General features: G+C 31.1%; 2 protein-coding genes across 3 annotated transcripts; both read left to right on the top strand.

Moving 5' to 3' along the window:
* The first annotated feature begins 3,465 nt into the window (after window positions 1–3,465).
* On the top strand, window positions 3,466–6,626 carry LOC126665922 (RHOMBOID-like protein 1). The gene is made up of 6 exons (XM_050358851.2): window positions 3,466–4,079; window positions 4,272–4,435; window positions 4,782–4,945; window positions 5,042–5,301; window positions 5,549–5,675; window positions 6,270–6,626. The coding sequence occupies exons 1-6, from the start codon at window positions 3,691–3,693 to the stop codon at window positions 6,390–6,392; spliced, it is 1,227 nt and encodes a 408-aa protein (XP_050214808.1). The 5' UTR covers window positions 3,466–3,690; the 3' UTR covers window positions 6,393–6,626.
* Window positions 6,627–7,448: 822 nt separating this feature from the next.
* Window positions 7,449–16,493, top strand: LOC126662050 (ribonuclease II, chloroplastic/mitochondrial). Of its 2 annotated transcripts, XR_007635693.2 has the most exons (15): window positions 7,449–7,899; window positions 8,634–8,778; window positions 8,917–9,030; window positions 9,128–9,205; window positions 9,272–9,403; window positions 10,248–10,469; window positions 10,727–10,909; window positions 11,030–11,092; window positions 11,171–11,277; window positions 11,370–11,519; window positions 12,124–12,283; window positions 13,151–13,546; window positions 13,792–14,016; window positions 15,228–15,707; window positions 16,257–16,493. XR_007635693.2 is itself a non-coding variant. In XM_050355941.2 (14 exons), the coding sequence occupies exons 1-14, from the start codon at window positions 7,580–7,582 to the stop codon at window positions 15,345–15,347; spliced, it is 2,415 nt and encodes an 804-aa protein (XP_050211898.1). In that variant the 5' UTR covers window positions 7,449–7,579; the 3' UTR covers window positions 15,348–15,925. The 2 variants fall into 2 exon arrangements, 1 of the variants encoding a protein (XP_050211898.1); XM_050355941.2 differs by lacking the exon at window positions 16,257–16,493 and having other exon boundaries at window positions 15,228–15,925.
* The last annotated feature ends 7,598 nt before the right edge of the window (window positions 16,494–24,091 follow it).

The raw sequence follows: 24,091 nt of genomic DNA, 5'->3' as shown, positions 1-24,091 counted from the left end.
GATTCTAAAGGTATCTATATTATTGTAAAGCGGGTATTAAATTTCTCTAAAAAGAAAAAGGCATTCCATATTCTTTTGATTCCTCTAGAATTATCAAATAGGTGGAAGTATTTACGGGGGCTTGATATACCTGTGAAATTTTTTAAGATTTTTTCCCCTTGGAATGCTACAAAAATTGGCTTCATGTAAGAGTCAATCTTACCAGAAGAAGGATGAAGATTAATCATGATTGTCCTGCGGTTTTGATCATGAGACTAATATTCATGTTTTGTGGTTCTGTAAAAGTGCTCATGCGGTTTCGAAGAATTGGATGTAGCAGTAGCTCTAAAGCTTGAAAGGGAAACGGAGCATTCAAGATCGGATATATCATGCTTACAATAAAATGCCTAAAACTGATTTTTCCGCCGTTAGTGTTTTATTTTTGCTTCTTTGGAAAAGCATGAAGTGGTTGTTTTTGATAATGCAATTAAACTTGAGAACCAACTTCTGAATTGCGAAGTGTGTTATCTTGAAGATTATCATAAGACTCGGAAAGTGGCAAGTTGCAGAAGTGCAAGCTTTGATGAGAGAGTAGCAAAAGTTTTAGCATAAGGTGGTCATAAGAGATATCAATGGAAAAGTTAGAGCAGCAGCTAACTGAAAATATAAAGGTCAGCTGGAAACAAGTGTGGGAGAATTTTTGTGCAATTAGAGATGGAGTTAGATTGTCAACGAAAGTGAACCTAATTTCCTTTGAGGTTTTCATAGACTTAAAAGTAGTAGTAGATATTTTGGATATTAAACTCTGTAGGTCACTAAGCTTTCCTCAAATTACAGAAAGGTCACTAAAAAACCTTTTGTTACAAAATGATCATTAAACTATATCTTTTATTACAATGGGGTTAAACCATATAAAACGTTATGTTTTACACAAAAAGTCAACATTTTTGCTTACGTGGTAAGCCAAAATTACAAAAAGAAACATAGTTCAATGACCTTTTTGTAATAAAAGGTATTATTCAATGACTTTTTTGTAATTCACAAAAATTTTAGTGTTCATTTTGTAACAACATGAACATTTTTGTAATAAAAGGTATAGTTCAATGACCATTTTCTAGCAAAAGTTTTTTTAGTGACCTTTCTGTAATTTGAAGAAAGCCTAGTGATCTATAAAGTTTAATATCTTAGATATTTTTAATAAAACCTTTGCAACTACATCGATCTTATTGCAGTAGATTGCCAAAGTGTGATGAATAATAGTGTATGCAAGGGTGTTTTTATGTGGATATAAATGGTTTATTTATTAACCATAAAATCCTTTAGAGACGAGATTGTTGTAATACTCTAGCACAATCTGTATGAATAGGGTCGAAAATTTTATAGACAATTTTCATTAATGATTTTATATCTTTCGGTAAAAAAAACACCATATTACTCACTTTCTTGTAATTTAGACTATAGTATAAATTATTACTCTCTGTGTCACAAAACAATATTCCACTTTCTTTATTTTTTTCCTAAAATAATACTCACTCCGTCCCACTTAAGAAGAGACATAGTCCTTATGCACATAGATTAAGAAAATAATAATTACTTTTGACTTTTTTTATTTAAACCCTATTAATTATTGTCTTGTAATTTGTGTGTAAAGTATTAGCTTTAATTATAGAAAGAGAAAATGAGAGTATAAGAGAGAATTTCTTATAAAATGTCACAAAAATTATGATTTAGCCTTCTTAAGTGGGACAAAAAAATAGATATATCCCTTTTTAAACGGGACTGAGTGAGTAGTTCACTTTCTTTATAAATACAATTTAGAGTGTTTATTTTTCATATTACCCTTATTTAAAGTGTATAATTTATTGTTATTAATTTATAGTCATAACATTTTATAAGGGCATGATAAAAAAAATAAAAATAAATTTGTAAAAAATTAAAACATTAATTGTATTTCTTAAACTGTATGAAAAAGAGTATTATATCTTTCATATAATTTTTTTTTTAGATAGACTCGGTTTATCACGTTATCCGTAAATTAAACCAATCATATTATAACACCTTATTAAAATGAGGGTATTTTTATAATATTATTATTTAAAAGTGTATGCAAATAACAAACTGAATTATAAAAAGGGATTATTTTCCAAATATCTGATTTGGGTAAAGTATTTACACCATTTTACCCCATCTTTTCCTCTTATCATATGTTACCTAATAAACTAACTTATTTATAAAAAATACCTATTATATAAAAGAAGTCTTATCTCATTTTAGGTTAAAACTTTTTCATAGCCATCTTTTCTTTTCTCTATCTTCTTCTCTCTTTTTTTCTTCTTCTTTTTCATTTGATTTTCAGTTTATCTCCTCCGGTTCGTCTTTTCCGTTCGTCTTTCCGGTCGCACTTCCGTTCGTCTACTTCCGATGAATTTCTCGTCGTCTCCGGTTGTTTTCCCATTCGTGCTAGTCCGTTCGTCTTTTCCGTTCGCGCTATGGATTTCTCGACTCGTTTTTAGATTTGTGTAATTTTTTAGATTTTTTGTAATGATTTAAATATTTTGTAAATAAATTATTATAGATCTATAATTTTTTGTTTATAAAATTATTCTATTATTCATATAATTATTTATTTTCTCTTCTCTTATTCATAAATTTGTTTATTGCTACTGATTTTGTAAAGAAAATATTGATTTATGGTGCATTTGTAATAATTTTATAATATCTTTACGTTTTAGTGTATTTTTGATGTATTAATAGTGTATTTCTGCCGTTTTTAGTATATTTATGGTGCATTTACAGTGTTTCTGGTGTATTTGCAGTGTTTATGGTGTATTTGCAGTGTTTCATGGTTAAACCACAAAAACACTATAAATACACTACTTATACACTAATTTTACACTATATAAACACCATAAAAACACTACTTTTATACTATAAAAAATAAAATAAAAAATTCTAAGAAATAATCCATAAAAAATAAAAATTAACACTATATATACACTAATCTTACACTATATAAAAAAATTGCTAGTCGGTTCGGTCGATCGAACCGAAAAAAACCGAAAATCGAAATTGAAAACCGAAAAAGGTATTTATGAAATTAAAAAATAAGTATTTTTCGTAAATAAAAAAAATAAAAAAAAGAAATGTCAAAATTTGTAATGTAAAGTTGTAAATAAAATACTAAATCATGTATTTTGGAAAACTACCACTTATAAAAATGAATTTATTTTAGTGAAGTGTTATAATTTATTACACAGAACCGAAAAAAACCGAAAATCAAAATTGAAAACCGAAAAAAGTATTTATGAAATTAAAAAATAAGTATTTTTTGTAAATAAAAAAAATAAAAAAAAGAAATGTCAAAATTTGTAATGTAAAGTTGTAAATAAAATACTAATAATTTACGCTATAGTCAAAATGACAAGAAAATGAGTAGGTGGGGAAGATAAGAGTTTCTATACTGTCTTGCACTAAACAATTAAGAAAAATGCATCAAAAAGTTTCCGAAACGTCATTCCTGTCCGAACCTACGGTATCTCTGTCGTTTAAGCATCTATTTAGCGACAAAAAAAGAAGGTTGACTAACCTGCAGTCCTCATTACATTTAACGACACTGAGATTTCCCTCTCCTTTTCCTACTTCCATATTTTATTATACATTCTTGAACTTCTTCCTTTGAATATTTCCCCGTTCTTCTTCTCTGTCTCAACAATGGAGAAGAATCATCAACACCATGATCGTCACTATCATCCACCTTCTTCTCAACCATCAGAGATTCAAGTCAGAATGAGCGGGTACAACGCAGTACACCCGTTTGAAATAGACAGAACTGGTACGCACACGCCTGATAATCAAACATATTCATTATCTGGAGCTCACAGTGGTCCTCCTCCAGTTGTTTATGATCGGGATAAGGATTTCAAGAAATGGGTAGCTTGGATTATACCTTGTTTTGTTATTGCTAATACAGTTATGTTCGTTATTACCATGTTTGTTAATAATTGCCCCAAGAATTCTGTTTCTTGTACTGCTCGGTTTCTTGGGAGATTCTCCTTTCAGAGTTTTAAGGAGAATCCTCTTCTTGGCCCTTCTTCTACCACGTAAGGGTTTTTGTTTTTGTTTTTTAATGTGATTTTTATCTGAATTCTTTGGTTTAATTTGTTGAATTAACCAGCTATGGCTCGAATGGTATAAGCGCTGGCAGCATTCTGCTTAAGTCGTGGATTCAATTACTCCCCAATTATTAAAACTAAAATTTTGTTGGATTAATGGCTGCTAATTGGTTTTATTAGGCTGCTGAAAGTAGGAGCTTTATATGTGAGTAAAGTAGTTGATGATCATCAAGGATGGCGTCTGCTTTCTTGCAATTGGTTGCATGCTGGAGTTTTTCATTTGTTGGCTAATATGTTGAGTCTTTTAGTTATTGGCGTCCGGCTTGAACGAGAATTTGGTTTTGGTAAGTTAATTTCGCTTTGAATTTTAGTGAAATTATAATTGATCAAATTGCACATTTTTAGTTGTAATTTTGATTTCAAGATAAAAGAATTTGTTTAGGATAATATTTGAGCTTGTTGTTGCACGGAAACGGAAATGTTAAAGTGGGAACTGCTAAATGAGAAGGGACGAAATGATATTTCTTATAAGAATAGTTTATAAATATAAAGTTTCAAGTCTTAGAAGTATGTCCGGAAGCTGATACAAAAACACCAAAACGTATAACTCGACAGGTTTCCGTGTAGCATTTTGACGGAATTACAATGAGATCAATACTTATTTCCATATTTGTATTTGGTTGTTTACAGTTAAAATCGGATTGATATATATCATCTCTGGATTTGGTGGTAGTTTGATGTCAGCTCTTTTCCTTCAATCAAATATCTCTGTTGGTGCCTCTGGTGCATTGTTTGGGTTACTTGGGGCCATGCTGTCTGAACTCATCACAAATTGGTCAATTTATTCTAATAAGGTACTAACTGAATTCTTCTTTTTCAAAATACTGTTGGCTTTTTTGTTACTTTAATTACCGATATCAATCTCCTCGCAATTTCATGTGCAAGTTCAGGTAGCAGCTTTCACAACTCTCCTGGTCATCGTTGTAATAAATTTAGCAATTGGAATTCTACCACAAGTTGACAACTTTGCCCATATTGGAGGATTTTTTGCTGGTTTCTTGCTCGGGTTTGTGTTTTTAATCCGCCCGCAGTTTGGATGGGTTAGCCGAAGATCTGTTCCTCCAGGATATGCTCCAGCAGTTGTTAAATCCAAGTTCAAGATGTATCAGTGCATTTTGTGGATCATTTCCCTTATTTTAGTAATTGCAGGGTAAGCATCTTCCTGTCTTAGCAGAATTAATCTATCTGACCAGAATGATACGAGAATAGTTTAAGTTATTCGTTTCACAGAAAAATTAATAACTAATTGTTTTGCTTAATGATACTTTCTGTACTTATCTTTTTTACAGTGCATTGTTTTGGTTTCTTTTTCATTATTTGGCATGTACCACTATTAGACATAGTGATGTCTGAATTCGAACATTTGAGATCTTAAGAAGCTAAGCTAAGTTTGACAGGTTAACTCTTGGGCTGGTGTTGCTTCTCCGAGGTGTTGATGCGAATGACCATTGTTCATGGTGTCATTATTTGTCTTGCATACCTACTTCGAGATGGAGCTGCAATACGGAGCCAGGGACCTGCTTGGTAAGTACCGTTGAACAACTAACTCCTCTTCCTGTACAACAAGTTGCGTACATGTCATTTAACTTTGTCCTCCATCAAAGGTTGGATTAGTAATGTAAAATCAAGAGTCTCAAATCTTATCCTTATTATACGACTTGCAAGCTAGCACGATATGTGATTATGTAGGTCTGAAAGAGTCGAAAGTATCATTTTTAGTTTACTTGTTCATTTTATCTTTTAGACAGCCTAAGATTTCCCGACCTTCTGGGTGTCTGACTGAGTCAGTTCGAGCTTACTTTCCTTAAAGGAGAAGTGAGGTCATCCATCCAAACATACACAAAACACCAGTTGTGAGAGTTCAGTAGGCCTTGCACCATGATTGCACTAGAAGAATTTGTCTATTTATTAATATCATATTCAAAACGCTCATCGTGATCTTTTTCGTGAAACACAGTCTAGTTTGTCGACTAATGTGGCTGTTCTTCTTGTTTTTATAATGGGTTTTGCCCCAAAACCTCTGTTCATGTTTGTCCAAGTATCAGCGGTTAAGTTCTGATATCGGTAACTTGGGATTTAAGCTATGTTTTGATATTGTGGATGTGTTTATGTTTGCAGTCTACCCAGATGGGCAGCCAGCTAAATGTGACATGCACAACCAATGGAAAAACCAGCATCTACAGATTGTCAGATGCAACCAATTCTCAGATTCAGGGATTGTGCACAGAGCTCTGCCGTTGATTTATTCACAAGCTGATGTGAGATTTCCATATGACTAGTAATTGTGTACAAAATATTTTTTTGTCAAAATGATATTTTCTTGATTTCTTGTGTAATTGGTGTGTATTTTCTGTTAATTATTATTAGTTTATAGTCATCTATGCATGCACGGGTGAAGTTTTACATAGACCGTCCATTGTATTTACGGACAATGTGATAGATAAAGTTTTATATAAAAGTATTCTAATAACAGTATATCTTCCGATTGCAGAGTTCATAGAATATGATCAATTTTGTCAACTTATTGACAATTCTTTTGCCAACACGTAATTATTCATTGAATTTGTGATGGATATATATTAAAAATTTAAAATTCAAGGAGTGTTTTATTTCTTGTCTAGTAGAACAAAATTAGATATTATTTGTCCACTTTAGCGGGCGTGTTATTCGCGAAATGATTGAGGAATCCATAGAAAATGAATTTTCTTTATAGGAATCAAGGAATAAAGTAGTATAATTTGGAGGTTAAATTATGTATTAAGCCATTATTTTATACTTATCAGCAATTCAACCGTTTAATGTAATATGCAAATATTTTTAAATCCTTAATTGAATTAATTGAAGTAATTCAATTTTGTTTTTAAAAATCACTAAAGAATAATATATCTCTAATTTTTTTAGGATAATATATTTCTAATTTAATCTTCAAAAATAAATAGCACTACACATCGGGTGTCCGAGGGACAGCGAGGATTGCAGGTTTTCCTAAAATGAGCATTTGAGGGCTTAATTGAAAAATAGTGGATACTTCTGGGGAAATTTCGTTAATGTCAAAAATAAATATATATCAAAATTGGCCCTATAAGAATTTGTTTTTAGTTTTTGTTTTTCATTTGAGCCTATAATATTTTTAAATAGTGCAAATAAATTCCACATTTGAAAAATCTACAGAAATAACTTAAAAAGTAAGGGCTAAGCGAAAAGGAAATATAATAAAAGGACTCTTAAATTCTTTTTGAAAAAATTAAAATGTTATTTTGTACATTTGACCTTCTGTTAAACGCACCATTTTATCCACCATAGATGATACCAAGCAAGCATAGACACACCTTACTCTCTTGCACAATCCACAACGGGGAATGATAACTGTCGCTAAAAACTGAGCACTGCAGCCTTATGTGGTTATTATTTTTCACTTCCCCATAAACATGATAACGGTTCGAGCCGTTAACACTTGTTCAGTTTTGCGCTTTTCTTCCGCTGCGGCTGCTTCCTTGCCTCCTCGTTTGCAACTCCGATGTCGTTTTAGCCATTTTAAGGCGTCGCCGATCATCTACTACTCTTCAAAATTTCGGTCTCGGTCGAAGCCGATAATTCGGTGTGACATATCTTCGCCGTTCCAAAATAATCATGGAGATTCTAGTCGTAGTATTAGGAGATTTTCGGTGCAAAGCCTCGTTGACAGTGTTATGGAAGAGCTCGCAGCTCTTCGCAAACGCAGGGGAAAGCTGGTTTGCTCAGCTATCAAGTGCGTTTTCTACTTTATTTTTGTTATAACTATGAACAATTATTTTTTATGCTTTTTTTTATTTCTCATTTTCAATTTGATTTAATTAGTATTGAAGAATTAATTACATAATTAGTTGATCAATAGTTTCTACTTTTAGATATTTGTGGCAGTGTTTGTTTTGTATATTTCATAGGGTAATGTCAGTCATATAAATTCACGAATTATATGTGTTTTTTCAATTTAATCATGAACTTTAAAACATATCAAATTTATTATCCAATTTTCATTTTGTCTCAATTTGATACACGAGGTCATAATATGATGAGGTGCAACTCATTCATTGGTGTGATTTGCTGAGGTGGAAGTCATTTTTTGGCTGCTACCTCAGTATATTATGACTTCGTGTATCCAATTGAGATAAAGTGAAAGTTGGTGTATAAATTTGACACTTTTAAAGTTCAAGAATTAAATTGAGAAAACTCGTATAGTTCGTGAATTTATGTGACATTACCCCTATTTCATACAATTCATTCCTCACTTGGAGGGAAGCATTGCTTTTCTTTTTTCTTTATGACGGCGAATCCGAAGACTGACATTAAATGGATTACTATATCCATTTTACTTTCAGTGCTGGGGATAAGGGTTATAAACTACTAGCATGAAGTCATAAATTTGAATATTTATGGGATAATATTTTTTAGTTTGATAATTGTGCTGGATGGAATGATATACTGATAGTAACAAATATGCAGACTAACTAGCAGTGGAGAGCTACTCAATGATAAGTTAGTACTAGAGAAAGGATTGTTGCTGGAGTTTAAGAAGGATTCTGACAGGATACTGTTGGCAGTTGCACAGAAACCTGATGGAAAGAAGAATTGGATGGTGTATGATCAGGTTCTTTTAGAAACAACTAATGCGGGCATGTTGAATAGGTTGCTAGGTGTTGGAACTTGGAGCTGCTTTTTTACTTCCACTTGAAGTGTAATCAAGTTTTCATTTGCTTAATTGGTTTTTGTTTTGTTAAATTGGCAGAATGGTGTAACGTCCTCTATTAAACCACAACAAATTACCTATATCGTTCCAGGCATTGCAAATTTTGACCACACGGAAATATCAAGCTTTATTCAGAAGGCTCAAGATAACTTGGTTAGTTCTTGCATGGTTACGGGTTAAAAATATTTTGACTTTTTAGACATGTAGAATTTTCTTTTTTGATAAATTTGGCTTGCATTTAAATGTTCAGGACCCATCATTTTTAGAGTTTGCTTGGGTTGAGCTTATTGAAAAGAATAAATCAGTGACGCCAGAGGAATTAGCAGAGGTATTTGCATAATAACTTTTCTCTCGTGTGTCTTTGCATATTTGATGATATTGTCTTGCTATGCAGATGATTTTTGGTAGTGCAGAGCCTCTTGGGAGCTATTGTGCACATCTTTTACTATCAAAAGATGAAATATATTTTGCAGTCTTAGAAACAAAAGGTTCCCGTTCTGTTTATGGACCACGACCTACTACACAGGTAGAAAATTTTGTAACACATTTTCTTTAAATTTGCTGACAAGAAAACTTGCTAATCTTGTCACATCATTAAGCAACTTTTCTGCTGTTCCTGATTGGAAGATTTTTTAGCTGAATACCTTGTGTGCCACTGTCTAATAAGAAACGGAATAGTGCAAAAATTGGTCAAAACTTTCATCTGTTGAGTTTATCAACTAATAGGCTTTTGACCTATACTGAACAGTTTGTAATCATATTTTGACTGAGACGTTATTGTAAAGGGCCCAAATTGCTATTTTTTTTTGTATTTTAAATACAGAGCTAACAAGATATTTTATTATTATTGTTTTTTGCATCACAATTTTGAATGACACTGACACTAGTTTTGTATCATCAAAATGATGAATATAAAAGTCTGAAACTTGTTACTGCAAACTTATTGAACAAAAAAAGATACGTTAGAAAAATCTTATTAATTGTACAGAGAACTTGTTATGAGGTAGCACCAATATGTAGGGCTGGTATAATCTCACTGTGGATGACCAGAGTGACTGATCGAAAGTAGGCTGAATCACCATGCCCTTACAAAACTATTCTCATGATCATTATCCATTGAAATCTATAATTTGGGAACAGAATCATAGGAAAAAACATTCTTAAATTGTATTTGTTTCTGAAAAATAGAACTACTAACTAAATAACATTTAAGGGTCATCATGCAGAATCGTTCTGAATGGGATTTTGATGTTGCATAGGATGTTTCTGCATCTTTAACATTTATGAGTTCTACACTATTTTGTTAGTTGATTAATTTTCTATAGCATGCTATGCAATGACAACATCAAATTGCATTTTATGATAACTAGGTAGAAGAACTTATGCGCAGAAAGCTTGCAAAAGAGGCTGCTGAGGAAGAACTTCAGGGTTTTGTCCAAAAACTAAAGTCTGCTAAGGCAGTGGCTTCACATGCTAAACCTTCAAAATCTTCGTGGATGGTTGATGAGAAAATCAGACTCAAAATTGAGTCGCTTGAAGCATATGCTATTGATGCATGCAAAAGTGACGAGCAAAAAAGAACAGCAGGAATGGTAACTCACTTAACTAGATTAAGTTTTTGAAGTGGGACAGTATACATAAATTTTCTGAATGACAGGATGATTGATTTAAAACCTCTACTAAATGCTTTGGCTTATATTCTTTTAATGAAATTTATTTTAGGTTATATTACCCTGAAAATATGAATATTTTGTGAGTACCACTTTCTTTTTGTTGGTTCTGTCAAATGCTTGTTTACTGCAAACTGATTTTTGCTGTTATGTGTATGCAATGTTTATTTTTTCATCAGATCCTAAAGGCAATGGGAATGCCAAAAATAGCTACCTCTGCTGTAAACCTTCTCATAGACATTGGATATTTCCCTGTTCATGTTAACCTTGATATGCTGAAGCTAAACATTCGTACTGATCATTCAAATGTTATTGAATTGGCTGCTGAAAGTCTTCTATCAGAGTCAGTTGACCCGGACAAGGTGCGCAAGGTTTTTGTTGTGAAAGAAAATTTGAGATCTCTTGATTTCAAATTATGTATTAGACATGTCAATTCATATTTTCACCTATATAACTCTTACTAAATTTTTGAAATTGTGTAGATCCACCGGAAAGATCTCACTCACTTGAAAGTCTATGCTATTGATGTTGATGAGGCTGATGAGGTAAATTGTAGTATGTTCGATTTGATTTATATAATTATTGTTCGAAAATATGTACTGCTAATATTTAATTGAATGTAGCTTGATGATGCCCTAAGTGCAACGAAGTTACAAGATGGTCGGATCAAAATTTGGATACATGTTGCAGATCCTGGTCGATATGTACAGCCTGGAAGCATAATAGACAGGTTTTAGCGCACATCTCTTTGACATACATATGGCATTTCCCATGCTATGTTAGGTCATAATTTAAACAAGCTAAGATGTACTGTAAATGCAGGGAGGCAATGAAAAGAGGAACTTCTGTTTTCTTGCCCACTGCTACTTACCCAATGTTTCCAGAGAAACTTGCCATGGAGGGAATGAGTTTGAAACAAGGAGAGGTCTGCAACGCTGTTTCAGTATCTGTTGTTCTACATTCTGATGGCTGGTAAATGTGATTTTCTGGTTGTTTTTATATATTTATCTATTATTCATCAATGCATGTTTGATTTTGTAAATAAGTTGATGAAACCTCAAGAGTTATGAGGCTCTATTATTGGCTTCAGATTGTGATTTTGGTTATCCTACAGAGTTGGATGATCTCTTTCCTTCATGACCATCAAAAAGCACTTAATCAAGACTCTAGATGACCGTATTTTAGGAAGCCAAAAGGCCCCATACCTATCTCTACATTATCTATGTTGTCACTTGCCACAGTTGTAGTGGCATTGCTAGCCAGTAACTTCTTTCTGTGTGCCATTTGGAGTACTGAATGGGCATTTTTATTTGAACATCCAAACACCTTGCCAGAGTTTCTCTAGATTATAGACACCATCTAAGGGTCTGCAAATTGTGGCAATTCTATGTGATTAGCTCTCAAATATTTGAAACCTGGTGATGAAATACGCTGTAGGTTTAGTTCTCTGTGATTGGTACTGTACTCAATACTCATCATGTAATTATCTTTTGTGGAATATGCATATAACATGAAGTTACAACTTGCAAGATGTAGTTGTTTAATTAATTTAGTGTATTTTATGTCATTAAAACAGCATTGCAGAATATTCTGTGGTTAACTCAATCATCAAACCGACCTACATGCTAACATATGAGAGCGCATCTGAGCTGCTTAATTTGAACCTTGAAGAGGAGACTGAGTTGAGAATTCTTTCTGAGGCTGCATCTCGCCGGTTCCAGTGGCGTCTCCAACAGGTTAGTGGTGTTTGATTTTAGTCAAAAATGGGACATGAAATCTTTTAGGTTAGAGTTTGATCAAGTCCTTGGCTTTCCCGTTTTAATATAGGTTCCTTCATCATTGAATTGAATTCCTGTTGATAATTGTTTTTGTAGTTCTGCTAACATGGCCGGTGAATAGCTAATACTCATGTTAATGTAAATGGTAATTATGTACTGGCTATATGTGGAATTTCTACTTCATTTGTGTGAAAAAGTATTCATCAAACCGTGTCGATTGCACTTTTCTCTCACAATCATGTGGAATTACGAGTAAATTTTATGAATCGTTCTCTCACGATTGATGGTGGGATATTCATTTTCTCATTTAGGATTAACTGGCTCCATAAGCCTTTAACCTTATTTTGTCAAGAATGTATCCCATCTGCAAATGAAAAACTGTCTCATTTTAGCATTGTTCTTGTAGTCAGAAAATCTGCTTGTAAATGATGGTTTAAGCTTGATGTTCCTGAATATTATGACAAGTTTATAATAAACAGCACTGCTTTCATTTTTAATAAACATAATCTGTAGCATTGCAAGATCTGTAGGCAGTCCCTACTTTCTATTATATAAAGAAGTCTAAACTCATATCTTCCAATGGTGAGAAGATCACTTTCAGGTTGCTAACATGCTGCAAGGCGCAAGCCTTTCATCAATACATGGCTGAACAAAATGTCGGAGAGAAAAATTTGTTTTAGAGGTTCAATGATTCATTGAATAGGAAGTGGTTAATTTTGATCTTTAAAGTTTAAAGAGTTATCTGATGACTTGTGTTGACTAATTTAGTGGTCATGCATGCTACGTATAATTGATATTTCGTTAAGAAAATTTATTGCTTGTCAGGGTGCGGTAGAGACATCCACATTAGAAACTCGCATCAAGGTGGCTAATCTTGAAGATCCAGAGCCATCAATTAACCTTTATGTTGAAAACCAAGCTGACCCTGCTATGCGACTTGTTACCGAGATGATGATACTTTGTGGAGAAGTTATGGCCACCTATGGCTCTTGCAATAACATTCCTTTACCCTATAGAGGACAGCCTCAATCAAACATTGATGTATCTGCATTTGCACATCTTCCTGAAGGACCTGTTAGAAGCGCTTCGGTTGTTAAATTAATGCGTGCTGCTGAATATGATTTCAGGAAGCCTGTACGCCATGGGATTTTAGGAATTCCTGGTTATGTTCAGTTTACTTCTCCCATTCGTAGATATATGGATCTTCTGGCTCATTATCAGGCGAGTTATTTTATTCAAGTTGATGCACTGAATTATCAATGAAATTAAAGAGAAGTATTTTAGAATTTGTAGTAAATTTCACCATCTGTCATGTAACAAAACAGTATCTGGTGTTCTATTTTTACATAATTATTTTTCTTTTATCAATTTGAATGAACCTACATGTGATCATACGTTATTAAATATAGCTTAAGCCCATGCTTTATATGCTAAGATCTTCAACAAACTTGTGTGCATGTTTATAGGTCAAAGCAGTTCTCAGAGGTGAAACTCCTCCTTTTTCAGCTGGTCAGCTGGAAGTAATGGCATCAATGGTAAATATGCAATTTAAGATGGTAAAAAGGCTCTGCAACAGCAGTCTTCGCTATTGGATTATAGAATTCCTGAGAAGGCAGCCCAAGGAGAGAAGATATCGTGCACTGATTCTTAGATTCATCAAAGATCGTATAGCATTATTGCTACTGGTAGAGGTAAGCATTTAACTGTTGTGGGGCAAACATTTATTATTACTAATAGTTATTAGATGAATTCAACTGATTTAGCTGTCAGGAAAATGTGTTCTTTTATGTTAGCTCACCCTTCCCAATTTTATTTGCTGTGTGCTTTGGATAGTGCTTTTTTTTGGGGCTTTTAGATTTTTAGTTAATAGATGACATGCAGTAGCAATGTGATCTTACTAGGAGATACTAAATACTAATTGAAAGGTCTTATAGTTGCATTTTCATGAGATATGGGATTGTTGAACTGCCATGATTCTCAAGAGTTAGTGTAGCTAACTTTGAGGTTTGTTCTATTGGTGGAATGCTGGAATCAAGGCCAGTCGAGCTCGATTCGACTTTATCTAAAGCTAGACACCTTATTGAACTCGGTCAAGCCTCAGCCTTATAGTTCGAGCTCGGTGAAATATTGAACTCCACTCAAATACCTTTTTATAAAAAATAGAAATTATATTCAATTTTCCAAAGCGCAAAATAGTTTGAATTTGACTTTGAAATATTGAAAATAAGAGGTCCGCCAATTTCATATCGTTAACACAAATTTTATGTGTTCAAATCAACAATTTTTTATTATACATAAAGGTAATTTAAATTTTCATTAATGAAAAAGACACAACACGATGATAAGTGTATCTGAAATACACATAACAATATTACTTATTGTCAGCTAGAAATTTCATCTTCTAGTCTAAAATACTCCCTCCATCTCAAAATAATAATGGACTTAAGAAATTGTAGCTGTTATACTTAGAATAGTATAATTTTATAATGATGCTCCTAATTAATATTAAATGGCTCTTCTAAATAATTAATGTTTCTTGATGCTAGAATTTCAATGGGCCGGATGCCCGGTAGATATTTTGAACATAATGCTAAATTGACAGCATTTGCTAGCATGTTAATTTCCTATATTGATCAATAGTGTATATTGTTTTTATTTATCAACTTTCTGCGAGTGGATATCTTAAGCATTAGTTTGTTGAATGCCTATGATCATTAGAAATTCTTATAATATTAAGTGTATTGTCTGTTTATTTTAATTATTTGACCTCAATTATGGCTTTCCCAGGTGAAAATACATATTTACAAAAATACGTTTATGTTTAAACATCATTACATATTTGCAGCAAAGCATGTAATATATGGACAGTTTGATTGAAGAGATCAATTACTTGATGTGTCAGGTTGGGTTTCAAGCAACTGCATGGGCATCCATAGGAGCACATGTTGGAGATGAAATACAAGTTAAAGTGGAAGAAGCTCATCCACGTGATGATTTTCTTTCCCTCAAGGAGGCTGTATAAGGATAACTTATTATTTTTTTGAAGAGTATTCAACCAAAGAAAAGTAGACCCAGCAACCCAAAAATATTCCAAGGCATCTGGTTGTTGGCCAAATTTATCTTAGCTTGCTGCTATTTTGTTTTTGTTGGATGAGAATTGGCATCAAAAAATTTGCATGCAAGCTCTGAAGTCATTCGAGGAGCAACTATGGAACAAATTAGTTTCATCTGTCAAAGGAGAATGTATATTCACAAGCTGCATGGTTTTTCTATCCAATACTATCCGACTGTGCTGCTATTCTGAGAAAGTTTGGGACCTGACTGCTCGAAATTGGTTCAAGGGCTTATTGCTTTATCTGCTGCTTATGGTATCATCATATAGGTATTTTTACTCCGACTTTTTGTTGTTTGATGATTAGGGGAGCGTTGCGTATATATGGCCATCATAGTTGTAATCGTATGTGGATTTTGTTTTCCAAGTTTGCATTGGAAGCTCCCATACATAACTTCTTGGCAGCTGTGCTCTTCAGGTTAATATTTTAAATTATCAGTAGCTTAAATTGTAGTCAATTCTTTAATGAAAAGAAACTTCAGAAGTCATTTTCGGTTGCAAGTCTGAATATATGTTGATTAATTAAATAGAATCAGCTAGCTGAACGGTACATGGAGGAAACGTTCCATTATGACATTAACAGTTGAAGAGCTTCATTTTTTAATCTCTTCTTCTTTTCTGCATGTTGTCATTCTATTACTTCAGCCAGTAACTAACCTGAACTGTGTAGGCACGTTTCACGGAGGAAAATTATGCTTATTAATGTTATCTATTTATTTATTATGGAAAGAGCTTTTGCCTGGAACGGGCTGGTGAAAATGAACTGGCGTTTGAAGTCGATCTGATCAGTTCCTTCATATCACAAAAACTATTTTGCAGGATGTGGCCTGATACAAAGGTCCCAATTCTCTCCTTTAAAGCATGGATGCCAAGGTGCATTTTTGTAGTGGCCTAGTGGGGTAAGATTTACGGTTTTGTGTTTGATCATTCATGTGGTCTGTATGTACAAAATTACAGATATAAATTGGTGATCAAGATAACATGTTCTACTAGCAATTAAATAACTGTAGTACTTATGGCAGCGTTTTACATTGAAAGCTTTAATTGCTTCGGATAGTTTAAGGAATCGTAGAAGATAGCTATGTAGTTATTTTGGTAGCCTAATTACTTAAAAACCACTCAACTTGTAACTTTTTTTCATTTATACCATGACCTAGGAAAATTTTCAATTGTACCCTATTTTCGATTTTTATGTTTCGTTTGTACCCCAAAAGTAATTTTTTTGATAATTTAACTAATTTAATGATGAAAATGTTAAAAACAAGATACATAAATGAGTAACATTAACGTTTTATTAGAATATAGGTTAAAAATGAAGGATTAATTTAAACTCTTTTTCAAAAGAAAATAGGTCAATTCAACTCATTAGGTAGAGATGAAACATAAAAATCAAAAGGCTTATTCCCTTAAAATCCCCCCACCTTTTACCCCCAATTCGTTTGCACCCTCACGTTGTAAAACCACCAAATATACCCAAATTACGACCTTTCACTTTCAATTGCACCCTCAAGCATTAAATTGATCTCTTTTTACTTGAAAAATGTTCAAATCAATATTATAAATTTTAGCACATATTTTAAAATAGGACTTAATATTTTATTTAAAACAAAAATAAACCTATTTTTTCAAGTGAAAAGAGATCAATTTAATGTTTGAGGGTGAAATTGAAAGTGAAAGTCGTAATATGGGTATATTTGGTGGTTTTGCAATGTGAGGGTGCAAACGAATTGGGGATAAAAGGTGAGGGGGTTTTAAGGGGATAAGTCAAATCAAAAATAGGGTATAATTGAAAATTTTTCTAAGTCATGGTATAAATAAAAAAAATTATAAGGTGGGTGGGTTTTAAGTAATTAGGCCTTATTTTGGTAGTTTTGTTACATGATGAAGAGTAGATCTAAGTAGCCTGCCTATCTGCAAAGAATTGCATGTTCAGCAGCAGAAGGATGAGAAAATCTTGAGCAATGAGTAGGAACCTGACCTTCGTGTCTGGGCTATTTTGTCAAGGAAATAGATAATTATGGCTGCTATTAGGGGGTCTGCATTCAGTTTGAAATGAACCAAAATCTAATGTTGTTCATAATCTAACCGAACAAGTTGGTTCGCTTGATTTGGTCTGCGCTAAAAGTATACTGAAATTTTATTAATTCCTAAACCAATGAACCGAACCAAACCAAACTGAAAAATTGATTTTTATTTATAAATAAATTCAGTTTAGTTTGGTTTTTCTTTTATTTATAAACCAAGCGGATGAGGGGAAGATCACATGGATGTAGAAACACTAGAAATTTGGTGGGTCACGTAATTTAAATGTGTTGTCCCCTTCAATAAGGTCACAGCCACATGCAATTCTACATGATTTCTGTCAGCTCCCATGCACCCTTTGCCCCTTCTTTCTCTCTAAATTTTTATTAACTTCTTCAAAAATTGTTAGGTAGACCGAGTCTACCACGCCATCCATAGATTAAGCCACTCATAATATAACACCTCATTAAAATGATGGCAATATCGTAATAATTATGCAATAAATGCATTCAAATCTGATATTACAATATTACCATCATTTTAATGAGGTGTTGTATTATAAATGGCTTAATTTATGGATGATGTGGTAAACTCGGTCTATCTAAAAATTTCTCTAACTTCTCACATCTTTCCATAAAAAAAAAAAAAAAATTCTCACATCTTATAGTATAATTAGTCTTCTAATTGACTGTAATCATTAGAAAGCTATTACTTGCATTGTTAGAAAGAGGCCATTAATGCCATTTTAAGGATTATATATCAAGTATGCACTAGTTTAAGCAAGCCAACTATTTTGTCATTGATTCATTAATGCATTCCTTTCTTATTTTAAAATATTATTTTGTTATAGAATGTCTATCACTCCCATAATTCAAATTAGGTATTCTTTTATTATAAAAAATGTATTAATGTTGTTATGTAGTAATTTACAAATTTCAAGTATACTAATGCCATATATTTTTTTAATTTACCTAATTGTCAAATACATTGGCTATATGCATAATTAGTTTGAGACTTAATGATCCAAAATTACCAAATGTTTAGCGAAAGTTTTTGTTCTGTCCAAACATTTAAAATGTCTCGAAAATGGCTATATTATAGTTTTTCAAAAATGTCTCAAGCCGAAAAGGAGTGCTAATGCTGATGTGGCATTGACGTGGACCGCCATCTATTTGCCATGTATGAAAAATATAAAACAACAGGTGCAGCTAATGACTCAAAAAAGCCATACGTTTAACAAAAGTATTTATTATGTCAAATGCTTAGCGAAAGTTTTCATTATCATTGAAATGTTTTTCATACATGACACATAGAAGTTTATGTCAGCAACAAATCAACACAACACACTTCTTTTTGAGTTGAGACATTTTTAAAACGATATTATACAATTCCGAATATTATCGAAACGTTTTAAAGGTTTGGACAAAACGAGGACTTTCGACAAGCATTTGTTTCTTTTTGTCATTAGACCTTATTATTACAAGAAAATGAGGTAAATATTTAAATCTAGATGAACTGCACAATGAAGGAAAGTCCGGAAAGAAATCGAACCTACACCTCTTGACAACCTATAGAAGAAACGGAGAAGTAATAGTTAAGATAGATTCATAAAACAATTATCAACTTATCTCTATGATAAACCTGTTTAATTTACAACAATATTAATTCTAGGTTTATTAAATTTGTTATACGAGGCACTTGTATAATTTTCAGCATTTGGTGCTACACATTATATGAAACTAGTCGTAAGCCCGCGCAAATGCGCGGAAATTACTATTTAATTTGAATAATAATGCCATTAGAAAAAAAATATCAAAAAAAAGTACTTCACTTAATTTTTTTTTTTATTTCCTTCCAATGTATTTTATACCTATACATATATACATAATGTCAGCATAATTTTTATCCTCACAAATTTGCCTACTCTTACTTCTTGTAATGAATTGTATATCAAATATCATGATTATTAAATTCATTAAATTTACTTGTGTGATCTGTTTTTTTTATAATTCTGAATGAAAATATATGTTTATTTTCTATTATAAGATATATAATCGATAATGCATAAGCAAATGTTGTATATTTATTTTTCATTTATAAAACTATTTTAGATTACAAAATTTTCTTATTATTTCTCTAAAACAAATGCATTTATATTGTATCATAATGTAGCTATTATTTTTAAGGACCTTTAATGGTAGTGTTTCATATTCTCTCAATTTAATGGAATTACAAAAATAAATTTAATTAATATATCTTAAATTTAATTTCTTTATCATATTTTTATTTAATTAGTTCTAATGATCGATCATTTATAAAAAAAAGTCATTCAAACGGATAATTATATAGTTGTAAAGTATTCAACTAATATTATTGGGTTAATTGTAAAGTAAACCACGTTTTATAGCGTGATTTATAGTTATAACGCGAATTTTGAAACTTTACAATGTCAGTTATAATTTTTATTTTTTGCAAATTGGAACACTAATCAATCATGTCAGAGCAAAAATGTTGACACGACTATATATTTTAATGTTCATATTAGTATTTTTTTTTAACTATGTATTTTGATTTATCAAAATATAATTGGTGCTAAATCTCTAAATTCATATTGTGATTGCAAATCACGTTATAGTTCGTGATATATTTTGCAAATAACCGTATATTATTAAAGTAATGTTAGTAAAATGAATACATACTTTCAAGTTCAATAATTTCTTTTATATAACAAAATTTATATAGATAGCTTATAGAAAGTAGGAACTACAAACATGTTTATTTCCACATTGCTTCTGATTATATTTATTTACGATAAAATTGTAAAATATATTTTTCATTTTATGATTTTGAATTTCAAACGACTTAACTAATTATATTTATGCTTCAGCAAAGAAAATTTGATAAAAATGAAATACATATTTTAAATTAATAATGCATTCACATATCAATTCATGATTCTAATATTTTTATCCGTTGGTTAATCTCGATCATACAAAAAGTTAGAAATATGTTTATTTTAACTACATCCAAATAGTATGCTACATCAATAAAAATATATTGTAATTTAAATTGCTTTTAAACTGCGTTTTATCATACTAAAATAAATTTATGTAGAAAATAAGAATTTAATTGCTTATTTAGTAAAATCATTTGACATTAAACTTTTACTTTTTTCTTATCATGATAATAATTTAAATTTTAATTGAACTACACTATATGTACATAACCAAACCCATTCAAATGTATTTTTTAACGTTTTCTTGAATAAGTAAATTTGATAGTATGATTCTTTTATATAATTAATTAAAGGCAAAAATACTGAAAAATCCTCCATCTTTAAACTTTTTTTAATTCCACCACCTAGGAGAATTTTCAATTACACTCTATTTAGGATGTTCAGTTTTCATCTGTACCCTAAAATAAAAAAAATTGATAATTTAATTAATTTAATGATAAAATTATTAAAACCAATTAAATAGGGAGATTGTATCATTATTTTTTCCATTTGAAAAAAATAAATAAATTAGTATATGAAGGATTAATTTAAACTTTTTTCTAAATAAAATGAGGTCATTTTAGTCAATTGGGGTACATTCAAAACTGAAAACCCTAAATAGGGTGTAATTGAAAATTCTCCTACGTGGTGGTGCAATTGAAAACAAAGTTAAAGGTGAGTTTTTTTTTAAGTATTTTTGCCTTAATTAAAATCAATATCTTTAATTCTTTTCAAAGAGATTTGATTTATTATAGTCAAATTTTGTAAAAACAATGACAGAGCAAGATCATTGGCTCTTAACTCCAAATCTACTCATGTTAAATTTCAAACTTATGAAGCAAAATAGCAAATAACTTCACCTTCTGCATGCTTCATTGTCAAACACTTTTTATGTAATTGCTTATGAAACTAATCCGCAAATTACTTGTTTATTTTCACATATAGATTCAAATGTTGTTCTTTTTCCTTTTTTTTCTTTTATCTTTTGCAATTTAAAACGGAACCCAAACCTTTGCTTTGTAACTTATTTTTTTTTTACAATTTACACTTTAACTTTATTAAAGTTACATCGATAGAGTTTAGGCTCTATCCAAACACAATTTATTTATATATATTAACATAAATATAGAATTTATTAAATTAACATAAATATAGAATTTATTAAAAAATTTACCGTTTACACTTTAATTTTGTTAAAGTTACATTGATAGAGTTTAGGCTCTATCCAAACACAATTTATTTATATAAATTAATATAAATATAATATTTATTAAAATAAAATAAAATTAAGTAGTTTAATTAAATTGGAAACTCACCAGAATGCACTATTTGGTGAGAATCAATGAGAGCTCTCCGTTGGTCCTCTCAATTATATAATATATAGATTTAATGCACAGAATATACTTATGGGTAAATTAGGATAAATATTCCATTTTTAAAAATAATTTGATTTCCTACCTCAATAAGGAAAAGTTAAAGAAAATACCTCATCTTTATATTGTTTTTATTTTTTTACTCTAACAAATATTTATATTATAATTATACTTAGTTTTTATTATTATTTTACTCTAATTATAATTTTTTTACTCTCAAATGACAACTAATGACAATTGTCATTATTTTCTTTTTTTTCTCTCTCTTTTCTCTCTCCTCTTTCTTCTTCTTCTTCTCTTCTTCTCTGTTTTTTTCGCCATTTTTTCTTCTTCTTCTTCTTCTTTTTTTTTCTTTCTTCTTGTTCTTTATTTCTTCTCTTCTTCTTCACCATTCCTTCATCGGTCGTCGTCACTCCGCCATCACTCAACCGTCGCTCCGCCGTACTTTTCATATTTGATTTTAGTTTTTCTTAAATTTGTGGTGATTAATACGATTTATATTAACTTTTATTTCTAAATAAATTGCTCTTTGATTTTCTCAATTTTAGATCTAAAATTCTGCATGAAAAACGATTTTATGATGAAAAAAACGATTTTCTGCACAAAAAACGATTTTCTGCACAAAAACAGCATCTGATTATCATATAAGTATCACTGCATTATCATAACACTGCAGAAAAAAAATGATTTTTTTTAAAAGATAACGTCTGATTATCATATGAGTATCAATATATTATCGTGTTGTTATCATGACACTGCAAGAAAAAAAATAATTTTATGGAGAAAATAATGTTTGATTATCATATCGTTATCATAATATTATCATGTCGTTATCATAATATTATCATATGATACCGAGATGATAATATTTATGGTACCTAGATGATAATGTTATGATAATATCTATGATTATGTTATGATAAAACAATGTCTGATTATCATGTCAGTATCACTACATTATCATGTCGATATCATAACACTGCAGTATGATAATTAGATGATAATGAAGTATGATAAGGTTATGATAATTGTATGATAACCTACGAAAATAAATAAATTATATAAGGGTTTATGATAATCTGATGATAACGGAGTAAAATTATAAATATTTTAAAACCCAGAGTAAAAACATAAATCTGAAAAAAACATGAGGTATTTTCTATAACTTTTCCGTGTTGAGGTATAAAGTGCAAATATTTTCATTTTTGGAGTAAATACCTAAACTTCCCTATACTTATTTCGACTTATGCATGAGAAGCCATGATTTGCTTTTTGGTGATCATGGAAAATCTCTTGATATAGTTTAAAAGAGAAGTGGCCTTCTGTCCTAATTAAACATTTTTAAATACAAAGAAATATTGAGTGTCTGATTATTAGGGGTGTCAAAATGGATTGACGAGTGGTGTTCGTGTCGACCCACTCTGTTGACACAATTAGGGTAATCGTGTCAAAATCTTCAATTCTAACACAACACGAATCGATATGACACGATTAACACGTTAAAATAAACGGTTAACATGATTAATATAATTACACGACTAACACGGCCCACTTAACATTTAAAAATATACACACCATATAAATATAATTTTACTCTCAAATTTTTTATTTAATGCTCAAATTATAAAATTTTAATACAATTAATTTTATTTATATATTATATAATTTTATTCTTAATTTTATGAAATTGTAAAACTATTTTATTTATATATTATTATAAATAATAAAATTTGTAAACGGGTTAGGCGGGTTAGAGGAGTTGGCTAGTCAACCCGTGACAAGACCTATTTATTTCATGTCATAAAAGGGTTGACATATTTTCAACACGAACTATCTAAGCCTCAACTCAGATTTTTCAAATTTACGTGTTAGACGAATCGTGTTATCGCGTCATTACCCATTTTGACACCCCCACTGATGATGATCAGATATGGCGATGACCACATCAAAACCAACACACAACTAATTAATGATCAATAAAAAAGTGTTTATTTCACGCAACGGTTATCTCTTGTTATTTTTACAATAAATTAATGAACATTTGTAATAATTTTAATTATTACTCTTTTTATTATAAATTTCAGCATGACAAATGTTTCATTTAGTTGTTGCACAAATAACGTGCCACAACCTTTACATTGTATCAATAAAGCAGTGAAATGAGATAATTATTGAGGAAAAATTGTCGAAATAAGATAGAGAAAATAATAGAAAGTAAATGGTGATGGGCAGCAGAGGGCTGCTATCCTCGTACTATTCTTTTG

Source organism: Mercurialis annua, linkage group LG1-X, assembly GCF_937616625.2.
Source record: "Mercurialis annua linkage group LG1-X, ddMerAnnu1.2, whole genome shotgun sequence".
NCBI lineage: Eukaryota > Viridiplantae > Streptophyta > Magnoliopsida > Malpighiales > Euphorbiaceae > Mercurialis > Mercurialis annua.
This window is presented reverse-complemented; position numbering and strand designations above follow the sequence as displayed.

Excerpts from the sequence above, each read along its gene's own strand:
- LOC126665922 (XM_050358851.2), top strand. The coding sequence starts at position 3,691 with ATGGAGAAGAATCATCAACACCATGATCGTCACTATCATCCACCTTCT. Across the intron at positions 4,080-4,271 it reads CTTGGCCCTTCTTCTACCAC|GCTGCTGAAAGTAGGAGCTT; the intron begins GTAAGGGTTTTT and ends TGGTTTTATTAG. Across the intron at positions 5,676-6,269 it reads CGGAGCCAGGGACCTGCTTG|TCTACCCAGATGGGCAGCCA; the intron begins GTAAGTACCGTT and ends TTATGTTTGCAG.
- LOC126662050 (XM_050355941.2), top strand. The coding sequence starts at position 7,580 with ATGATAACGGTTCGAGCCGTTAACACTTGTTCAGTTTTGCGCTTTTCT. Across the intron at positions 8,779-8,916 it reads ATTGGATGGTGTATGATCAG|AATGGTGTAACGTCCTCTAT; the intron begins GTTCTTTTAGAA and ends TTAAATTGGCAG. Across the intron at positions 11,520-12,123 it reads GTTCTACATTCTGATGGCTG|CATTGCAGAATATTCTGTGG; the intron begins GTAAATGTGATT and ends TCATTAAAACAG.